At 30.5% G+C, this 21,386-nt stretch overlaps 1 protein-coding gene across 1 annotated transcript; it reads right to left on the bottom strand.

Annotated features, from left to right (window-relative positions):
• Positions 1 to 1,023: 1,023 nt before the first annotated feature.
• On the bottom strand, positions 1,024 to 21,169 carry LOC142331488 (uncharacterized). The gene is made up of 3 exons (XM_075377429.1): positions 20,933 to 21,169; positions 7,754 to 7,855; positions 1,024 to 3,216 (listed from the first exon to the last, which is right to left on the bottom strand). The coding sequence occupies exons 1-3, from the start codon at positions 20,951 to 20,953 to the stop codon at positions 2,845 to 2,847; spliced, it is 495 nt and encodes a 164-aa protein (XP_075233544.1). The 5' UTR covers positions 20,954 to 21,169; the 3' UTR covers positions 1,024 to 2,844.
• Positions 21,170 to 21,386: the final 217 nt, after the last annotated feature.

Below are 21,386 nucleotides of genomic sequence, written 5' to 3'. Positions count from 1 at the left end.
ACGATGCAACTGCCGCATGACTGTGCACCACATACTCATAGATTGCATATGTTAAGCGGCGTTGCGTCGTAAATTTAATCTACCCAGAAACATACGTGGTATCTTGTACAATGATAATGAAATTTTGAACCGGATGTTTCTGTTTTTGCGTAGTACTAGGTTACTGCAAAAAAATTAATATGTCATATATATTTTTTATGCTAGAAGAGGTTTTGATAATTTTTTTCCTTTTCAATTTTGATTTTTTTGGTTCTATGTCTTTAATTTTATTATCCGAGTAGGGAGCCTTTTGCACTCCCTATCGGAATTAGTTAAATTTTATATAGTTTCCTTTTCTATTATTTTAGCTTTTATATTTTAAAAACTTCATATGTGATATTAGTTTTTAGTTTTATTTCACTTTTTTAACTTTTGTTTTAACTTAGTTTAACATTTTTTATTATGTAATTTATATTAGTTTTAAGCCTTATTTAGTTTTAATACTTTAGTATTATTTTACCTTTTTATTAAAAAAAAATTCCGGGCGATGATAACACAGGCGTGTTCCCCCCCCCCCCCCAAAAAAAGAAGATAAATTACAGTTATGTTTTTTTTTCAATTGGAATTACCGTCAGTAATTTTGTGTTGTTGGCAGGAGATAGCTCATTGGACCTATCATTGATTCAGAGCTTCGTCTCGTGAAGCAAACACATAATTGCTTATAACTTTGAAAATTACTCATTACTCATACATTAGGATATAGACAAATCCTTGTCTTGAGAAGTATGCACTTATTGATAAAGTTCCGGAATTACTTTCCATGGTTGCCAATTTTCGGCCTTGCTGTAAGTGTGTAATAAAAACTTTGATGACATAAAAATTTGGGAACCAAGGTATTAAGAAGACACAAAAGTACATTTTTGTATAAAATAATAAATTTTATTAATTACAATAAAAATAATTTGTTAAATTTTAAGAACATTAAAAATAATAAATAATATACAAAACTTAAAACACTAAATAAATAAATGAACAGTAGAACGTTTAAAAAAGTTGAGTTTTCTTTTTAATTTTATGGTTGTTTTTTGGTTAAAAGTATATATGAAGGAAAGTACTTCTCTCTATAAACTGTAAATAATTTACAAATAGTTTAAAATTAATTTTTTGATTAACAATCTTTAAAAAAATCTTACTTCACGGTTTATCTTGAGGTAGAAAGTTACACATTAAGCTTTTAAAAAAATTATCTTATTAAAAAAATATATTAGAAATAATAAATTTTTTTATGTTTATTCAAGAGCTGTTCATATTAAAACTATAGTTCATTCCTTGTCAAAAGCCTACTTAAAAATACAACACATTCTGTAAAAAAAAAACAGAATATATAAAGATTATTTTAAGTTGTTAATATATTGAATCAGTAAAAGCTTGTTTTTTAAATTGTTTTATAAAATTTTTCACAGAAGCTTCAGTAAAAAGAAGTTACGACGCGGAGCGTTAATTCTTTTTTGGAGCAGGGAATGAAATAGAATGAATTTTAGAAAACATATTTTATAAATAAATAGATTTTAACATCCAATTAATGTTTATTAGGGTAACATTATTTTGAAAAACCTGTCGAATTTTATTTGTTTCAGGATACAAAGAAAACATAGATGTACTAGTTAATTAAACGATATTAATTTCATGTAATTAAAAGAAAAAGCATTCACGATTAAACGAAACGCAAAGTTTTATTTACTGTATTTATTTTTTAGTACGCGGTTTCTCTTTTATTTAAAAATACATTATTTTGTACGTAAATTAAAACTGTGTTTTTTAATTTATTTTATTTTTATTAATTTGAATGATATTTAATCTTTCCATTCATTTAAAAAAAAATTACTTAAGTAAATTAAATTTATTAATCTATTAATAAATATTTATCATTTTCCTCATTGTCGTAGTTTAGCTATATGATTTATTTTATTTACTCACGGTTTTAGGTTTTTTATTATTTTTTAAATTATTATTTAGAAATTCTTTATTGAAGCCCAAAAATCTAACATCCTAAAAGATAAGGATACGGTAAGCATTACTTGTCAAAGATTATAAAGTTCAGTTAACATGAAGAGTGGGGATGGATTGCAAGATCGGTGATCGGCTTCTTGCTATCTACAACATCCTATCGAGGTAGAGTATCCCCCTCCACAGTACTATCAGCATTGGCAGCACTACTTCAGACGATCCAGTTAGAACTATTGTACATATATCTGTTTATGCTTTCTAAACTTTGATGAGTAACAACATCTTTTTGTTTTGTTAGAACCAAAAGTAATATTTGAAAATTTCCATAGTATGAGAGAGAATTATATAAAGACAATATTATTTTTTAAATGTTGTGTTTTTTAATTTTTTTTTATTTTTAATTCAACAGTTAATCTATTTATTATTAAACTGTAAACATTATTTTATTTAATGTTCTTATAAAGTAATTCATAAGATCTTGGAAAACTTTGAAGAACATTAGTTGAAAGCTTACACAAAGTTTATTAAATTTAAGTGAACGCCACGAAATCTCCTCACAAAAAAGAATTACAAAGAAAGGTTTTCTGTTAAGCCGTACTTCACTGAAATACGGTTAACATCGATAAAAAAATCGATTTTTCTTTATTGCATTTTCAAAAATATTTAATTTTTTGCTAGAACTCATTTTAATCAACCTATTTAGTTAAAAACGCTTTGCATTGTTTTTTTACGTTTGATTATAACATTATTAGAAAATTACAAAGCTTGCACGAATATATTAAAAAAAAAAAAAACGAATTATCTGAATGATGTAATTATATGTAAATTTGTTTAAGTTATACCGGTTTTTGATTTTGGTCAATGATGGTAAAGTGATTCAAGAGAGGCGGCGTGATGATAATGATGCAGAGGTTGTTCTTCATGGTGATGGTGATGGAGATGATGAGGGTGAGAATGATGAGCGAGTAGTTCTTCATGGTGAACTGCAGGAAGTTCGTGTTCATGATGGGAGTGTACGTAATGAACCGGTTTAGGATCGGTCTTTTTAACTACTGCGTTGAATCCGTTGTGATCATCGGCAGTATATTCGACTGTCCTTACACTTCCGTCCGGTTCAACAACTGTATATTGTCCTTTTACGACATCACCGTCTCTGGTCTCCCATTGGCTTTTTGAATCACCTGTATGAAAATCGCTCACTGCGTAATCGAATGCGTATTTAGGGTGTTCCTTGAACAAAATTCCCAGAAATAAAACATGAATAAGCTGCAAACATAAAAAAAATCTAATCTATCTACTATTTACATGTAAGTTATATGTATTTCACTTCATAAATAATTATTGCTCATTTATATTTACAAGAATGTTCAAAAAGTTATATCCATTTTAAGTTTTTTTTAAATTACATGATTTCAAATACAAAGAATAATGTTAAAATGTAATAAAGACAGTTTTTCATTATTTTTTTAAAAAATGTAATCATTAAAAGTCGTTAAGCATTTGTCTTAGAGATAAACAAGTTTATCAAAAGCTTCTTTCTGTAATGAGGGGTTCATGTTTTCATCGTAGTAAAAAAAAACATTTCTCTGAGAAGTTAATCAGCGATAACACAAATATGATGATCTACGAATGAAATCATTGTTGAGCGGAACATTATGGCTAATTGTTAATGAGGCTAATTTTCCAATACGGGGTTTCTCAAATAAGTAAGGATGATGGATGGAGGGTTACTGAAAATAATATCGCACATGGCTGATTTTTATGACATCTGATCTTTTTCTAAAATATTTCTAGAATGTCGTAACGTTTAATTTTTTTGACCCATGAAAAATGTAGAACACATCTCTTTTTCCACGTAAATTAAAAAGGATATACTCATTTTAATGTATTGTCTCTCTGGATTTAAAATGGACAATTCTAGTTTTATTTGATGTAAAAGGAATTATATTTTCTTTCATCTATTGAGTGAGAAGTCTCAAGCAATATTCTTGGTTGTAGATTTTGAAATGCAATTTACTTTTTGAACATCCTCAAATATTAAAAACCTTTTACCCTGAAGACAAATTTTCTAGTTTCTGAAATATTTTTAGAGTGGTATTAATCGTACTCAAATAAAGTCTGAAACACTATACAATTACTCATTCCGAGCCTGATATGAGTAGAATTTAAGTAATAAGGAGACAAAGTATTTCTTGTATACTTTTTAAATAGTTAAAAATAATAATAATACTTTAGGATTTATTATTTTCCTAATACTGATGTAAATAGTAGTTGTTTAAAGCATAAAGGATTGTTTGTTGTATATTAAGTTATTATTTCGTTTGATAAAAAAATGTTATATAGTAGATTGTCTTACTAAAATTCTACGATCTGCGCATGCGCTGACGTTTTTTTTGGAGAATTTGGTATCCTACCTATAGATTGATATGCCATTCGTAGATAATATTATCCTGCTGCACTTGGTAGAAGAACTATGAGAAGCGATAATTTATAATAAAGTTTTACACTATATTGTAATGTTTTCTAGTGAAAATCAAGGGGAGCTATAAACAACGAAGCCGTTTATTGTATTTATGAGATAATTGTTACAATATTTATATTGGTTAATTATTTCACATGAAGTTATAATTTATGTAAGTAGATTTAATAACAATTTTTAAAATTCTCGTAATTTTATTTAAACTATAGTAGAAAATTAACTTTGTGTCTGGTTTATTTTTTATTGGATTATACAATTCGAACATTGATTTTATTAAATAGGATAATAATAATAATGCTCCGGACAAACCCAATCCCATGTTTGTGCAATAACATCTACGCACACGTCCGTGGCGGGCAACGACATGGTACTTTGGTACCTTCACTTATGTCGGCCAATGGGGCAATGGTATTGCTCAGTGACTCCTGTGGAGTACGGGATTGGCGGTCCCAAGCTGTCTGAGCTGGTTGCGACTTTGCTTCTCGGTTTTGATGTTTGTAGTGGGGGCGGGAGGTAAGACCGGATATGGTTCTGCCGACGCTGGGCGGAATGCAGACGGGGAATGCTCATCCCTGTTCTCGGTTATGGAGTCGGGTTGTGGCAGGCTGCTGTGAGTATAGCTCTCTCGAAGTCTTGCACCGCTTAGCGTGCTTCAGACGCTTCGGCCCTTGACAGAAATTTTCCTGTGGGTAAAGGTATCGGAGCCCTAACTTCTACGTGCAAGCACGGGATATCGGTATCATGGGTCAGACAGTACCTGACTCCCCGGCCCGGGTTAAATTTGTGGGAGGAGGCTGACTGAGGGAACCCAGGCAGGATCTATGATTCTGAGTACGCTCAATCGTCTCTCCGCCCGCACCTTACGACGTATTGACTTACGACATTATAGGTTATGTAAATTCTATATCCACATCTTCTGAGGCAGAGGATCTACTTAAAAACCTTCGTCCAGGAAAACCTTTGTCTTCCAGGAGAACCTTTGAAGAAAAGGAAGTGCATCGAGATCAGTGAGCCAGAGAAGAACATCAGAACAAAATTTCGACTTAAGAGCTTTGGACCAATACCAAAGTATCTGGTGATAGAAAAGAAAGAAGGGGGGATTTTTCTAATGTTAGTCCTTTCGTGACTGTTTGTGGGATCATGGAAGCTGCAGGAGGACTTGAGAAAGACGCAAGGAAGACAACTATGGTTTTGTTTGTGGAGACTGTCAATGACCTACAGACATCACGGCTATTAAAAGCTACGAAGATAGGACTCATCGACATTGAAGTTGTACCGCATGGTACGCTAAATATCTCCAAGAGAGTTGGTGTGTTTAGGGACCTTCTAAACTGCACAGAAGAATAGATCGTCAAGCTTCAGGAACAAGGAGTTGTCGACGTTTGAACACCCGACGAAACAGAGAAGTTGTGTCCTCTGCGTCGCATGTTTTAACATTTAACAAACCTAAATGTCCTGAGAAAATAAAGACTGGCATTCATAAACTGGGTATTCGTCCTTTCATCCCGACTCCATTACGGTGTTTTGGATGTCAGAAATTCGTACATACCGCGGCAATATGCAAAAGGAAACATACTTGTTCCTGTGGTGATCCATTACACCCGGATGACCCCTGTAAGGATCCGCCGGTTTGTGTTAACTGCTATGGTCATCATTCTGCTAAATCGCGAAATTTTCCGATCTATAAGGAGGAAGTAGCAATGAAGGAGGTTAAGATTATTCAAAAGGTCAGCTACTTCAAAGCCAGAAGAACTTGCTCAGGAGATCGCTGAAGCTTACGTCCTACGCTCAGGTTACTGCGGCTCCTGCAAACCAAAGGACGTAGTTTCTGAACTGGCACCAGCATTGGCAAGCATGGTCGAACATATCATCGATCACAAATTGAAGAGTCGACCAATTAGGGAAAGCAATTCAAAGCCGATAAAGAAAGAAGCGGGTGTCTCTACACAAAAGATTGTTATACAACCTAGGAGTGAATGAACCTTCGATCAGTCAAAAGGCGAAGGAAAGCGAAACAAAAATGGATTCTGGATTTACCAGAAGTAAAGCTAAAGTACAGATTGAAAAAATCCTCACTCGGGACAAGTGAAACCAGAAGTAAAGATCTTAGAAAAGGAAGATTTTGAAAAGTCAATAATAGAGCTTCCGAAAGCACGGAGGCCTTTAAACGAGAGGACGAGCATTTCGGCCGCCCCACAGGCTCTAGCGGGGAGTGCATCGAGTCTCGACTCCGATTCACTGCTGACCGCACCATTGGAGCCGGTATCATCTGATGCCGGCAACAGGAGATTCTCCGTAATTTACTGCGGAGGATCAGAAGAATCTGTCTCCGAGGCCTCTGATACCCTGGAGTTCGACATTGAAACATTCAGGAAGATGAAAAAACGGAAAGAGAAAGAATACCCTAAGGGAAAACCTAGGCGATAAAACTAGTGTTTGAAACAGATTTTTTATGAACTCTTGAAGAACTTTTATCAAAGAAGAGTATTTAATTTTTTTTGTTTCACAGTAAATTTATTTTCATAGTTTTGACAACATTTCTTTAGAAATGGAATGAACCTTTTTTAAAGTGTTTAATGTGCTTTTGCAGTGTTTTAGTGTGTGATTTTTTAAGTGGTTTGTGATACAACATGACAGCCCTGTCATGTTGTATTTCTTTTGGGGTTTTTTAATACCCCTTGACAAGTCTATTTCTGGATGAACTGTTATGAGTAGACTAGTCTACTGACTATGTCGCTAGTGTTTTTAACAGGAGGGGAAAGACATTTTTTTTTTGATTTGGAAAGGGGCTAATGATTAAAACAGTCAATGCCCCTAAAACTTAAAAAAAAGTAATATGCTATCTTTAACAATGTTTAACGATACCATAAAAAATCGTGCGAATGTCGGCTATTCATCCAGTATTTGCGCACTTGTAAACAAAAATTATGATTGTAAATTATTATCATTATAACCAGTTGAGAGTCGGGGTATGGCTATGTAAAACAAATTTAAAAAAATGGGTTTGTTGGCTGTAGAATGTGATATGGGTAAATTTGGAATTTGCATAACCCGGAACACTTCCTTACTACCCACCGACTGAAGGAGCCTTGCAAGCAACAAGATCTATATTTTACAAATGATATATAAGAGATATTTGTCATTTGCGATCCGCTAACATTTTACGGGTAACATTCCCAGTTAAAGTATATATATTTAATTTACATTCTTTTTTATGACATTTTAAAATTCGATTTAATTATTTATCTTAGATATTAATTTATCTTAAAAACCTTTAGGCATACTCACTCTATAGTGAATGTCGTTCAAATGGTGGCCATGGTGATCATAGCTGTTGTGTATTATTCCAGCCCATGTGCTCCAGATTAAACCGGTTAATAACACTGATAACTGTAAAAAAACGAAACAAACATAAATTTTTATTTATATAGTTATTTTAAATAAGTTATCAATAAAATAGTTTTTTTTTATTTTTCCCGGCTATGCAGTTACACTGTATACCAAAAATACTCCGGAAAATTTCAAACAAATTCTTTGTAAAGCTGTAAAATTAGTTAATTTTATTAAAATTCGACCATTATAGATAGTATAAACCCACCGGGTTGGTCTAATGGTGAACGCGTCTTCCCAAATCAGCTGATTTGAAAGTCGAGAGTTCCAGCGTTCAAGTCCTAGTAAAGTCAGTTATTTTTACACGGATTTGAATACTAGATCGTAGATGCCGGTGTTCTTTGGTGGTTGGGTTTCAATTAACCACACATCTCAGGAATGGTCGAACTGAGACTGTAAAAGATTACAACACTTCATTTGCACTCATACATATCACCCTCATTCATCATCTGAAGTATTATCTGAACGGTAATTACCGGAGGCTAAACAGGAAAAAGAAAAGACCGTTACAGTATAGACTGTTTGCTAGCTATACGATCAAATTGACGAAAAGAAAAAAATTCTACCTCCGTGCAGAAATTAGATGATTATCGCGAGGAAAGTGTTACCCCGGTTATTGGAATTGCGAGATGATTTAATAATATTTTCCGGGATAAACAAAGGCCATTCTCAAAGTTTTTACAGAATAATGAGTGTATGTTGCTGTTGGCTGACTTAGTTGATGTATTTTCGCATTTAAACGATTTGAATGTGGCTTTACAAGGATGTGATAAAAACATTTTATTAATGCAGGCTCTCGGTAGGCCTGCGTTGGCGGCTTTTTTAAAATACGTTAAGAAATTATTGGTTGAAATTTTTTATATTCTTCATTCATTACCTGTCTTTATACATTTATTTTAAATATCTTTTTCTTAACTACATTAATTTTCTCAGAATTAAATTCTCTACAAGTTTTATTACTAAATATTCCACATTTATTAGTCATTTAACAAATTTACTCTACAAAGAAACTAAAAACAAACATGTTTTTCAACACTGAATTTTGTATTTTACGTCGGATATCTTAAACCCTTTTGGAGTTAACAATTCTGGGACCTGTTTTATCTCATTTTCCAGCTTAAGTTACATAAGAAACCACCACCTACTTTACTCCTTAATTTTGGTCCCAAAAATTACAGTAGGGCTTCTTTTTACTAGAAAAGCTGAAATCCGGACGAAATCTTTTACTAGTTGTAACTCGTAAACAAAGCGTTTCCAGACCTATGTTTATATGAACTTATCTCATTATTTTCACCAGTAGAACATGTACTGAAAATTTATCAGTTTCTTTGTGGGATACCTTTTGTTCTACCCTACTAAAGGGCAAGTATGTGTGTCCGTCCTTCTTAGCTTAGGACCGGAATGTACCGATCACTAGCGGAAAATCCCGATTCGTTAGCACATGTCTCGTAGTAGTCAGGTGTGTATACTTGTAATATAATTATATATCGATATAGTATATGCGAAATATCTACATAAATAAAAATTTAAATGTTCGTTTGTTCAAAATCTTAAATCTCCGAAAGTTCTTCACCGATTACTTTGAAATTTTGACACAACGTTGCATTCGGAATACGCGCGTTTTTTATATACCTACTATTTCTATACCTAAGATGTCACACCTGTGACAGGTAAAAACATGCTTTTTTTTAAAACAGCGCTATCTGTTGTACGTAAAAGCAACACACGCTATACTAAATATTTTACGATTCCATTTCAATGTTTACGATATGTGTGTCAGCTATAGACTAAAAAATTACCGGACCGATTTACGCGCGGAGAAAAGGGAGAAAGGGAAAAATCTAAAAAGGTAAAAGTAAAAATGGTAGAAAGGGAAGAAGGAAAAAATGGAAAAAAGAAAAAAAAAGGGAAAACGGGGAAAAGGAATGGACAGGGGAAAGGATAAAAAAGAAAAAAATGGGAAAAGAGGAAGAGGAACGGGAAATAAGAGAAAGAGAAACGGGGGAGGGATAAGGAAAACTGGTGGAAAGGGGAAATGGGGAAATTGAAAGGGAATATGGTAAAAATGAAAAGGGAAAAAGGGTGGAAAGGAAAAGGAAAGGTTAAATTTTGTGAAGTTACGTAATGTTCATTTTGTTAATGTTTTATCAAACTTTCAATTGTGTTTATTTAATATTATATATATATATATATATATATATATATATATATATATATACACATACTCAAATCTAGGAGTAACGAAGCACTGGCGGGTCTGCTAGTATATTAATAATATATTTTTTTATTTATATGATTGTTTTTCTTCATAAAATAATGAACTGTAATCAAAACGGTAGGTACCAAAATGTACTGATCACCAGCGGAAAATCCCGATTCGTTAGTATTCAATTTCTACTTGCGGAGGACGTGCCTACGACACGCCTCTGCAGTTAGGTATATAGAATAATTTTTTAATGTGGTTTTAAAATCTTTGGATTAGAGGATCTCAAAAAATCTAGAAATAAAAGAAATTTATGGTGGACCATTTTATGATTAATAGTTACACTTTCTTTTACTATATAGTGTCTACACTATATAGTAAATATAGATAAGACACTATATAAGTAAAAACAGATAATACAGATAATTAAAAACACAAATGTTATAGAACTTTATATAATAATTTACAAAAACCAATTAAACAATTAATATTGCCTCAAAGATAGATTTTAAATAGAGTAATGGTTAATGTTTTTTATACTATAAAATGTTGTTGTTGTTGTTTCAATATTAAAAATTGTTGGGATCTTTCATAAATTATCACCAGAGCGATTTTATCGTTCAGACCAACAAAAGCTATTTTATAATTGTTTAACAATTTTTTAATAAAATTCAATAAAATGATGAAGTTATCAGCTCGACCCCTGTATATTTTTTAAGTGTACTCAAGCTTTAGTTTTCATAATATGAATCGATTTCCTCGATACTATTTTGTACAGAACGTTTCCTAGTAGTTCTGTTGGATTTTTTCTTAGATAATTCAGGTCCTTAATACACTGAAATCAGATTTTGCAACATAAATTCTTATCAATATAATCAGTTGAGAGTAGAGATACGGCAGTCCAAAACAAGTGTGAATTTGGATATTTGGAAGACCCATAAAAGTAAAAATAAAATATACTGCTTATACAAGCAGTATGAAATCTTGAGTCAGTTTTTTTATGCGACACTGTTTTTATGGTTAGCCTAACCAGATTTCAAATAAAAGAATCATTTTTAAAATGTAAAATAAATTTTAAAAGTTAAAGAAACGTAGTAAATAATAAAGAACAAAATAATGTTTTAGAAGAATGCCAGAAAAACATTTAGAAAATGGCAGAAAAATGCCATACCTGGCTGGAATTCGTATCCGGGACCACCGTATAAAATGCCGAGACGCTACCACTCGCGCCACGAAGGCCGGCTTTAAATACGTCTTATTAAGCTATTAAATATGTTTATTGATGTGATTTTTATTTAATTTTTCGTAACTATTTTTAAAATTTTTGCTTGTTTATTTTTCTAAAATATTTAATTTATATGTTTTGTAACACTGAACTTTTTGCTTCGCTTAATACTTAAAATCTGCCTCATTTTGATATGTTTTATTTTTAATAAACTACAAAATTCTTACGTTTATATTTATTCCTGTTGACTTTTTATTCAAAATCAAATTCTCTGCAAGTTTTATTTAAAATGTTTATCCGTTATTACACGTTTTACAAAATTATTTTACTTCAAACATCAAATAATGTTTTTCGAATTGATAGTTTTGTCTTTTACCCCAGATTTCTCGAAAACCACAAAAAATACCGTTCTGGTACCAATTTTTTCAATTTTTCAGGTTAGATTTGTTTTAAAAAACCATTTAATTTGGATCCTAAGAATTACAATTTGGGTTTATTTTTCTGGAAGGCAGAGAAATCAGTGCGAAATCTTTCACCAGCCGATATTTGCTAACAAAGTGTTTCCTAGCCTATGTTTACCTATTTAAACTTTCTCTTTATTTTCATCAGTAGAATATATCCTGCAAATGTTTTCATGAATCACCTGTATTTATTGTATAACCCCTTTTCACCCTTCCAAATCTAATCTGAGGTTATAAAAAAATATACTTAGGACATTATATTTTCTTTTTGAAAGTTGTACATGTGAGTTTTTAAAAGTATTTCTCGTATCTAGTATAGTTATTTTTAATTTCTATATTGTATTTGAACTTAAAATTTTTTTTATAAAACATTAAATGATGAGTATTTTATTTATAAGTTGCACAAAAGTTTTAAAATATTTGCAGAGCAAAATATTCAAATTGTTAAGTAAACAGCGGATAGAAATTGGATAGACCTAGAAAAAAGTTTATTTAATAAAAAATAAATAGATTTTTTAAATAAATGTCATTGCAAAAAAGGGATTTAACCTAACCTAATCTGCCCTAAGGTGAGAGTATTAAACAATCACTTAATTTATTGTTTTTATATTATAAGTTCTATTTTATTTTATATTACGTTTAAAATAAATCATCTATCTTTTTATTTTGATTTTTGTAAGTTTGTTTACCGAAGAAGCCACTTTATAATAATAAATAAAATAAATATTAATTACTCACCTAGTATAATTTTTTTCGTTCCCAAACATATTAATTTCTTTTACTAAATGTTTAGCATTTTTACCGAGCGTTAAGAATTTTTACCGGTGTTTAGTAAAGTTATGAAAATTTAGCATTTTACTCAGCATTTTTCGAGTTTATCGAACGTTTAGATTTTATACTGATTATTTCTTTTTATACTGGTTGTCTAGTACTTTACTGAACAACTAAATAAAACTTTGTACTAAATTTGTACTTTGTATTTCGTTGAAATACTGGCATTTGATTTGTAGCGTTTTATAATTTTAGCGTTGTATTTTATTCTGAAATTTATTATCATGAAATTTAATTTTTTAAATTTATTGATCTTGAATTATGTAAACAATAAGAACAGCTAAATACCTCGTGGTAGTTTGTAAATTAACAAAACATTAAAGACTTTTAACTCTAATTGTTATACACTGATTTTAGTATTCGAAAGATTAAACGTTTTTTTACACTACTGCCCAAAAAGGATTGTAATGTGTTTACGGTATATGTATGCATGTTTGTTTCACCGTAGCAGGTGAACGGCTGAACCGATCTAAATCTGTGACTCCGCGTTGAAATCCTTATGCTATCAGAACTTTCTTTCTTTTTCCTGTTTAGCCTCCGGTAACTACCGTTTAGATAATTCTTCAGAGGATGAATGAGTATGATATGTATGAGTGTAAATGAAGTGTAGTCTTGTACATTCTCAGTTCGACCATTCCTGAGATGTGTGGTTAATTGAAAACCCAACCACCAAAGAACACCGGTATCCACGATCTAGTATTCAAATCCATGTAAAAATATCTGGCTTTACTAGGACTTGAACGCTGTAACTCTCGACTTCCAAATCAGCTGATTTGGGAAGACGCGTTAACCACTAGACCAACCCGGTGGGTTATGCTATCAGAACTGTAATAGGCTATATAAATATGTATGTATGTTTAAATAAATTTTAAAATCTGAAAAAAATTATATTATATTCAAATAACGCAGAAAAATTCAGCGCGAGTATAATGTATTCAAGATGTATGTTTGTTCCACCGCAGAAGCTCAACAGCTGAACCGATTTAGATTCAGGACCCCGCGATGGAATCCTCGTGTTACCGGGAATCTTATATATATATGTATATATATATATATATATATATATAACAAATATATACATTTTAAAAATTTATTTAAATATATATAAAAAATAGAAAAAAATATAATATACACAAATAACCCTGCAAAATCGTCGAATGAAATGAACAATGCCATTCCCAAGATATAGGCAACGGGAAGTTCATCGTACGTGAGCATTTTAACCGAGTTAAATATTTAACCAAGTCATACTGGCATGAAGCCTTCACAAGTCTAATGGCAATGATCCGAAATTTAGGGGCTGCACATTCGAAATTTCACTGTTGATCTGCACTGGCCGGACATCCTATTCTTTCTAGTTTTTAGTGTTTTTTTATAGTCGTTTTTTCATTTTTAATAGATTTAAAACTTGTTATAAAAATGTAATCTTCCTATATAAAATTTTAGTATTTTTTTTTTTTTTAATAAAATTAATTGAAAGACTTGTTTAAACAAAAAAGAAAAATTCTGTAGAATAAATTTAGTTAATTTTCTCTTTTTATACAATGTAATATAATATATGATCCTGTTTGTAAAGTTTTTAAGGCATTAATGTTTATTTTTGACAAATAAATAACCATACTTTCCCTCTATAAGGAAAAAATACGAATATCATAGACTCAATAATATTATCATATATTCTATACTGGTCGTTTAAAAGAAATTATAGATTAAACAATTCTTATTATAATTTTCTTCTAAAAATATTACATAGAAGGTAATTTTAAAGACATAAGTTGACATTTAAAGATTTACTCATTTTAACGTTAACTTCGATCAGACGTTAATATAATATTGTATAAAATTCGTATGTATTTTAACCGATACCAATCAAGACGTTTGATTATTTCATGAAAGCTATAATAATGTTTGTTTATATTATAATGGTATAAAGTAGAAAAATAAGTATCCGATTGTGTAACTGACAATATAGGTTACCGTTAACAAAACAAAATACACATAGTAGCATTTAAGATTGTCGTTTTAGGCCTTATCTTTTGTCAGTACATGTAATAAATTACCGTAATTAAAAGAACAATGCGGGATACCGCGTAACAATACTTTTTCTGTAAACTCACACAGTTTCCTACCTGCTAATAATAATTATAGAAGACAATACGATATACGCATGTATGTTTGTTTTCTAACTTCATCTTATTAAAACAATGGAAAACGAAATGTAATTTTCAACACTTTCTCACTGTAAATAAATTCAGACAGTTTGTAAAATTGAATTGACAGTTTTTGTAACGATAAATATCTTGTGAATAAGTTGATTGATTTTTAAAATTTGTAAGAAGTATAAGTAAAAATTTCAGCTGCCAATTCTACTTTAAACGATAGTAAAAGCTGACAACACAGTCGTGTATATGTATATTGTGACGTGTGTGTGCGTATGTTGTTTCTAATGCACGGCTATCACACATGAAACACACGCAACTTAATTTAAAATACTTATTTTATTTAAGTACTAACTGTAGAAGCGTGCCGTAGGCACGCCCTCCGCAGCTAGGCCCTCCGGGCGGGCGGCGTCTCGGAATGGGCTTATTAGGTGTCCAAAATTGAATGGGGACGGAGACACACAAACAGACATACATACAAATGCCCTTTCGTAGGGTAGGATAATATTTTTTCATTTGTTTAATTCAATTATTATAACTAAAGCGCGGGCGTATACCGTATTTAATTCGCGCGGTTGTGGAGGTCTAGCGGCGACGTCGGCACTAATTAAATTAATTAATCTCACAACTCATATACAATAAATTTCGCTTGTACGGTCGGCAGAACTCGTGTAGCCGCGAGACTTAACGCATTAGATTCAAACTCAACCGAGCGATCGAGTTCGAGACCCGGTCGAACGATTTACTTTTTTACACTTTAAATATTATTATTATTTATCTAATTCTACTCCTCACCTTTTACGTCACAACATAGCAGTAGGTTAGAGAATTTTTTAGGGTGGGGGTGCTATTTTGCAAAAACCTTTTTTGCTAAATATTGTTAATTGTTAACAAATGTGCCTAAGAAAAATATGTCCTTAATTAGGTGAAATATCGAGATACTTAGGGTGACGTTGCTGTACAGCCTCACCATCCACATGATATTATAAGTTGAAAATTTAATGGCATCAATGCCCCATATGTAGAGGTAATATGGCCAAATTCGGTCAAAATCGATCCAGTAGTTCCGGAGATATAAAGTGATTTAGAGTCCAACACAGACACCAACACCATTTTATTAAATAAAATAAATACGATGTTTAAAATGATTTATTCAAATATTTATGTTTAAAATTTTGTTTTAGTAAATTATCAACCTCGTGGTAATTTTTAACCTGTTTTTATTTCCTTCATTAAATCTAAAAAAAATTATTTCCTTCACTAAATGTAATAAAAAGTATTAATAATAAATAATAATATTAAATTAATAAAAATTATCAGCTTGCATTACGGTGCACAAGCGTACTGCCGGGTTAATGGTCTGGAATAACTCGATTGTTTGTCAACGAATTATTTACAAATGAGTGTCATTTTGTTCAAAATAAAATTCTTAATAAATTTTGTAATAAGTAAAAATTTGACCCAACAAATAATTACAAATATATATTTTTTTAACCTCTGGGTCCACCGTTAGATATTACTTTAGAGGATGAGATGAATGAAAATTTTTGTAGCGAGTGTAAATGCCATGCCTGACCAGGATTGAAGATTAAAAAGTTAAGACGGCCGCCATTTTGAAATTTTTGAAGGTGACGTTTTCAAAATTTTTTATTTTGTAGAATAGATCTGCCAAATTTAATTAAAGTAGGTTTACCCGCACCTGAAAAATATATATTTTTTTGTTAAAAATCACAGAAATGCGTCCAAAAGGAAAACAAAGCAAAATAAGACTTATTTCGATATGAATCTTTTTTGCTCGTTTTGGTGTTCTGAATCAGTTCCTGAAATTTAGCGAATACATCTCGGAACACTCCGTATAAAAAAGGATAAGTTAACTATATTTTAACTATATTCTGTCGTTGCTAACTAAAATTAGTCATAATTATTATTCATATCAAAATAATTATGTAGCATCATACTATTTTCTGAATATATTGTTGCAATTTGAATACATGAAAAAAATTATAATTTAGGAGTACGATGGAATTATATTCTAGATTAGGAAAAATAACAGAAAAAAGTGCAGAATAATTTTTTTACTTTTTATTTTATATGAGAATAGACAATTTTGCACCTTTAATTTCTCTGCTATGGGTCGTAGAAATAAGTATTTTTACATTGCCATCTTGCCATCATCAAGTTGAGGAGATACATTTTTTACTTTGGTTATGAAAAACCTTTTAAACTGTACGGTATAATACTAAAACGGTTAAATTTTGAACGGTAGGTGTTTTTAGCATGAACTAATTATTATCTGATTTTTTCGAAATTTTTGATGTACTACTTTTACATTGTTTGTTTCAAAAGGAATAATTTTTATTTTTTTTAATAATCCTAATTAATAAAATAGATTATTCATAGTGCTATACACGATAAAGATGACATTAAATTATAAAATGATGTTTTTATCTTCTTGTTAGTAATCAAAGCGATGTATTAATCTACAAAACATTTTTTTTTTTATCCTTTATTTTATTAATATATAATTATGCCTATTTTACTTTGTTTAATTTAAATTATTTCTTTCTTTATGGATGCATATTCTATTGTTTCATACTTCTTCATATTCTTATTATAACCGCTTATTTATTGTTATAATAGTGTCTTTTTTTTTGTTGTTCTACTATTAAATAAAAAATGTTATTTTGCTATTTTCTTGTTCATTAAATGAAATTAATTTCAAATTTCAAATTTTCATAACGATACATTTAACAAAATTAAAATAAATAAATAAAAATAATATAATAAAATAAAAAAATAAAAAAAATAAATAATTTTAAAAAATACTGCTAAACTTTTTCAGTCATTTTTACGACCATCATCTGGGAGTGGTGGTGAATCTTATAGACTGGAATTACAAAATATAACTACTAGTAATTAAAAAAAATTTTTTTTTATTTTTTTTTATTAAGCGAATAGTTATTAAAAATGTGATAGAAAAGTATGTTGTAATTTGAAATGTGTTTAATCAATTAGTATTTAGGTATTGCGTATTTTTTATATACTTATATCTCAAACTTAGCCCACCGGGCTGGTCTAGTACTGATTAAATCAGTTGTTAAACATCTGATTTTCGACGACGAAGGACGTCATCGTAGGATTTGAAGGTTCTGAGATTCAAATCCTAGTAAAAGTTAATTGTCTTTACTCTCTATTTTTCCGTTTAGCCTCTGGAACCACCGTCAGGGATGATATGTATGAATGTAAATGAGGTGTAGTCTTGTACAGTTTCAGGTCGACCGTTACTGAGAGATGTGGTTAATTGAAACACACTAATTGAATTGCTTTTACTAAGATTTGAATAATAGGCAGTGAATACCGGTGTACTTTGGTGGTTGGGGTTCAATTAACCACACGTCTAAGGAATGGTTGGTCTGAGTCTGTACAAAACTACACCTCATTTACTTGTCATATATATTATTCTCATCTCATTGGGGCATGAAGGAAGTTGCTTATTTCTCACTAGTAGAACAGATTGCAACGTACACATTACGAAAAAATATATCTCAGACTTGTACATGTTTTATATATAGATTTTTTTTTGTCCACAATCATTTTACTGGTTCGATGCAACTCTCCAATATTCCCTATCTACTGCCAGTCATTTCATATCGATATATCCCCTACATCCTACATCCCTAACAATTTGTTTTACATATTCCAAACGTTGTCTGCCTGGACAATTTTTCCCACCTATCTGTCCCTCCAATTTCAAAGCGGCTATTCCTGCATGCCTTAATATGTAGCCTATAAGTTGGCTCTTCTTTTAACTATATTTTTCCAAATGCTTCTTTCTTCTTCAGTTTGCCGCAACACCTCTTCATTTGTCACTTTATCCATCCATCTGTTAACATTTTCCTATAGCAGCGAATTTTAAAAGCTTCTAATTCTTTCTTCTCAGGTACTCCGATCGTCCAAATTTCAGTTCCATTTAAAGCTACGCTCCAAACATATACTTTCAAAACTGTTTTCCTGATGTTTAAATTAATTTTTAATGTATGCAAATTATTTATATATATATATATATACTCAAATAATTATTTTTTAATACTTGAACATTTTAAAGTATACAAAAATTCAGAAACTCATAATAACGATCAACTAAATGAGTAGACACATTAATAAATTAATTACATGTAGTCTAAAAGAAAAAAAAACGCAACCGTTACGTCAGCTGATGCCAATTTAAAAACATTAGCACCAGTTTCTGAGAATGGTCATAAACACAAATGGAAATATTTTGAATTATTTAAAAAAATAAAATAATTCATCATAGTTCGTTCCAGTGTATCGTTAGAAAAAAATTTAAATTTAAAATTAAATTAATTTATTTTTTTATTATAAAAATAATTATTTATTTCATATTTCGGTGAGTACAGTTTACGTCCAATTACAATTACCCATTCATTCTTGTTTATGATGAGAAATAAGCTTTGTAACGTGTGAAAAATCTAACCCTCATTGATATTTGAACTTCAGAACCTTTGGGATGAAAAGAAAAATTCTATTACTTCGCCGATCTCCTTGAGGAATGATATAGTTTATTATAGTTATTTAGTATTTAAATTATACTAATTTATTAATAATAAAGTTATTATAATTAATGTTTAAATTTAACGATTATTAAAGAACAATGATAATTTTATATATTACGGTTGAGATTATTTGTCTGTTACTTCTCCGTATTAGTGCAACATAGTTTTTATATCTAGTGAAGCAAAATGGAATTTACCTGTTGATTCTGTTAGATAAATTAATAAATAGCAGCTAATATTACAGATATTATATAAATCAACTAGTTGGTAGTAAAACTTGTTTATTTTTAAATTCAAATGTTTTAAAAGAGTTTTGTGTAGACTAAAACATCGATATCACTTCTTTTTTTTTCATTAAATTAATATGAATGCAGTACACGACTGAAATAAACTGTTTTCTCGGCTACGGTAGATTTTTTCATTACTTAAATGATTTTTTTTTTAATATGACTAGCATAAACTGCTTTTGATCATTTTGCCTTGTGAGTGGAAATTTATAGCGTATGAAAAACACCATTCTTGACCGGGATTCGAACCCAGGACAACCGGATGAAAGGCTGAGATACTACCACTCCGCCATGGAGATCGGAAAATGATTTTTAATTTTTCTTTAAATCTCTACGAGTACTTTTTGAAATCGATTCCTAATAATTAATCTGTTACTATTATTATTTTTAATTTGGTTTACCGAAATATTTGAGAAAAATACAGAAATTTTTTTTTTGTTTTTTAATTTAAATTATAGATAAGCACACAAAAATTATTCCCATATGAAAATAAGATCCGTTCGCAAGAAAAGTAAAAGTTAGAAAACTGTCTTCATAAAGACAAAAAATTAAATGCAGAAAAACGAAATAAATTTGTTACTATCGGCCGTAAGATAAGACTGTCTGGAGTATAGAAATGTATATTATTTTAATTCGTTAATATTCCAATTATTTTTCTTTAATTTTCAAGCGAAAGTTTTTGATTAAATATCTTCAAATTGGTTAATATACAATAAATTTTTAATTAAAAAGAAAATAAATCTTCCACTTTGAAAAAATTTGTAAAGGAACTACTAGAAAAATTATATCCAAAATCCGTCCATTTAGTGAAGGGTAAAGGATAAATTTTGAAAAAGTACGTTATATTGAAATTAGTTAAAAAACGATTCATGTAACATGAAATTTTCACACTGTAGTTTTATATCCACCAAAGTATTTTTACATTTAAAAATTTATTTAAAAAATCGGTTTAAATTTAAAAAAAAAAGACTAGCAGCGCTGCGATATCTTCTGTGGGCGTACACTGTGCGCTGTGGGGCAGGCGACCATGGATGACATATCTAGGATCGTAAGCTTTCATAAAAAAAAATTGGCGAGCGAAATCGGTCCAGTGGTTGGGGCTGGGGGACTTTATCAAGGTGTTTTCCAATTATTTTAAATATATAGATATAAAGAAATAAATGGTAATTTAATAATAACATTTTTATAAATATATAGAATTTTTGTCAATTTAAACGATTGGAATTTAAATCGACCGGTTCCGGTTGATTGGAATTCTGTTAATATAAAAATCTTATACAAGGCACTCAAAAATACATTAAAAAATAAAAAAATTAAATAAATTAACTGTTACATACCGTTTTAAACTGACGCCTCATGATTACTTCGGATGGAATCAACGTTGTTGCTCGTTTTCCTCCTAATCGGTCGATGATAAAGTTAGTTATGTACTCGCTTGGTCAACAAACAAGCTTTTTATACGTATAATATATATATTACATGAACTGTTACGGTCCAGGGCCAATGAAAAATGTTTGGAGAAGGGCGACCGTAAGGGGTGACAGATAGGGAGGAAGGTTGAAATGACGGACATTAAATGATGAGTGGAGAGGGAGAAATTATACGTTTGCATGTCTCTTTCTTACTACTGGTTTATTGTATACTTTTCTTTTCATTTCACTTTCGTTAGATATATGTATACGTATTCATGTAAGTGTTCCTCTCTCACTCTTTCTCTCTCTGATCGTATTTACTTTTGTTTGCAAATCACAATTTCCCTTCTCTTAAAACAGTTGCGTAAAATTAAATACG

This window comes from Lycorma delicatula, chromosome 10, assembly GCF_047948215.1.
Source record: "Lycorma delicatula isolate Av1 chromosome 10, ASM4794821v1, whole genome shotgun sequence".
NCBI lineage: Eukaryota > Metazoa > Arthropoda > Insecta > Hemiptera > Fulgoridae > Lycorma > Lycorma delicatula.
Note: the sequence above shows the minus strand (reverse complement) of the source record. Positions and strands in the feature narration are given on the sequence as shown.

Coding starts and splice junctions, on each gene's coding strand:
- LOC142331488 (XM_075377429.1), bottom strand. CDS start 20,953: ATGAGGCGTCAGTTTAAAACG. Junction 7,856..20,932: donor TGAGGCGTCAGTTTAAAACG/GTATGTAACAGT, acceptor GTTTTTTTACAG/TTATCAGTGTTATTAACCGG. Junction 3,217..7,753: donor TGAACGACATTCACTATAGA/GTGAGTATGCCT, acceptor ATTTTGTTCAAG/GAACACCCTAAATACGCATT.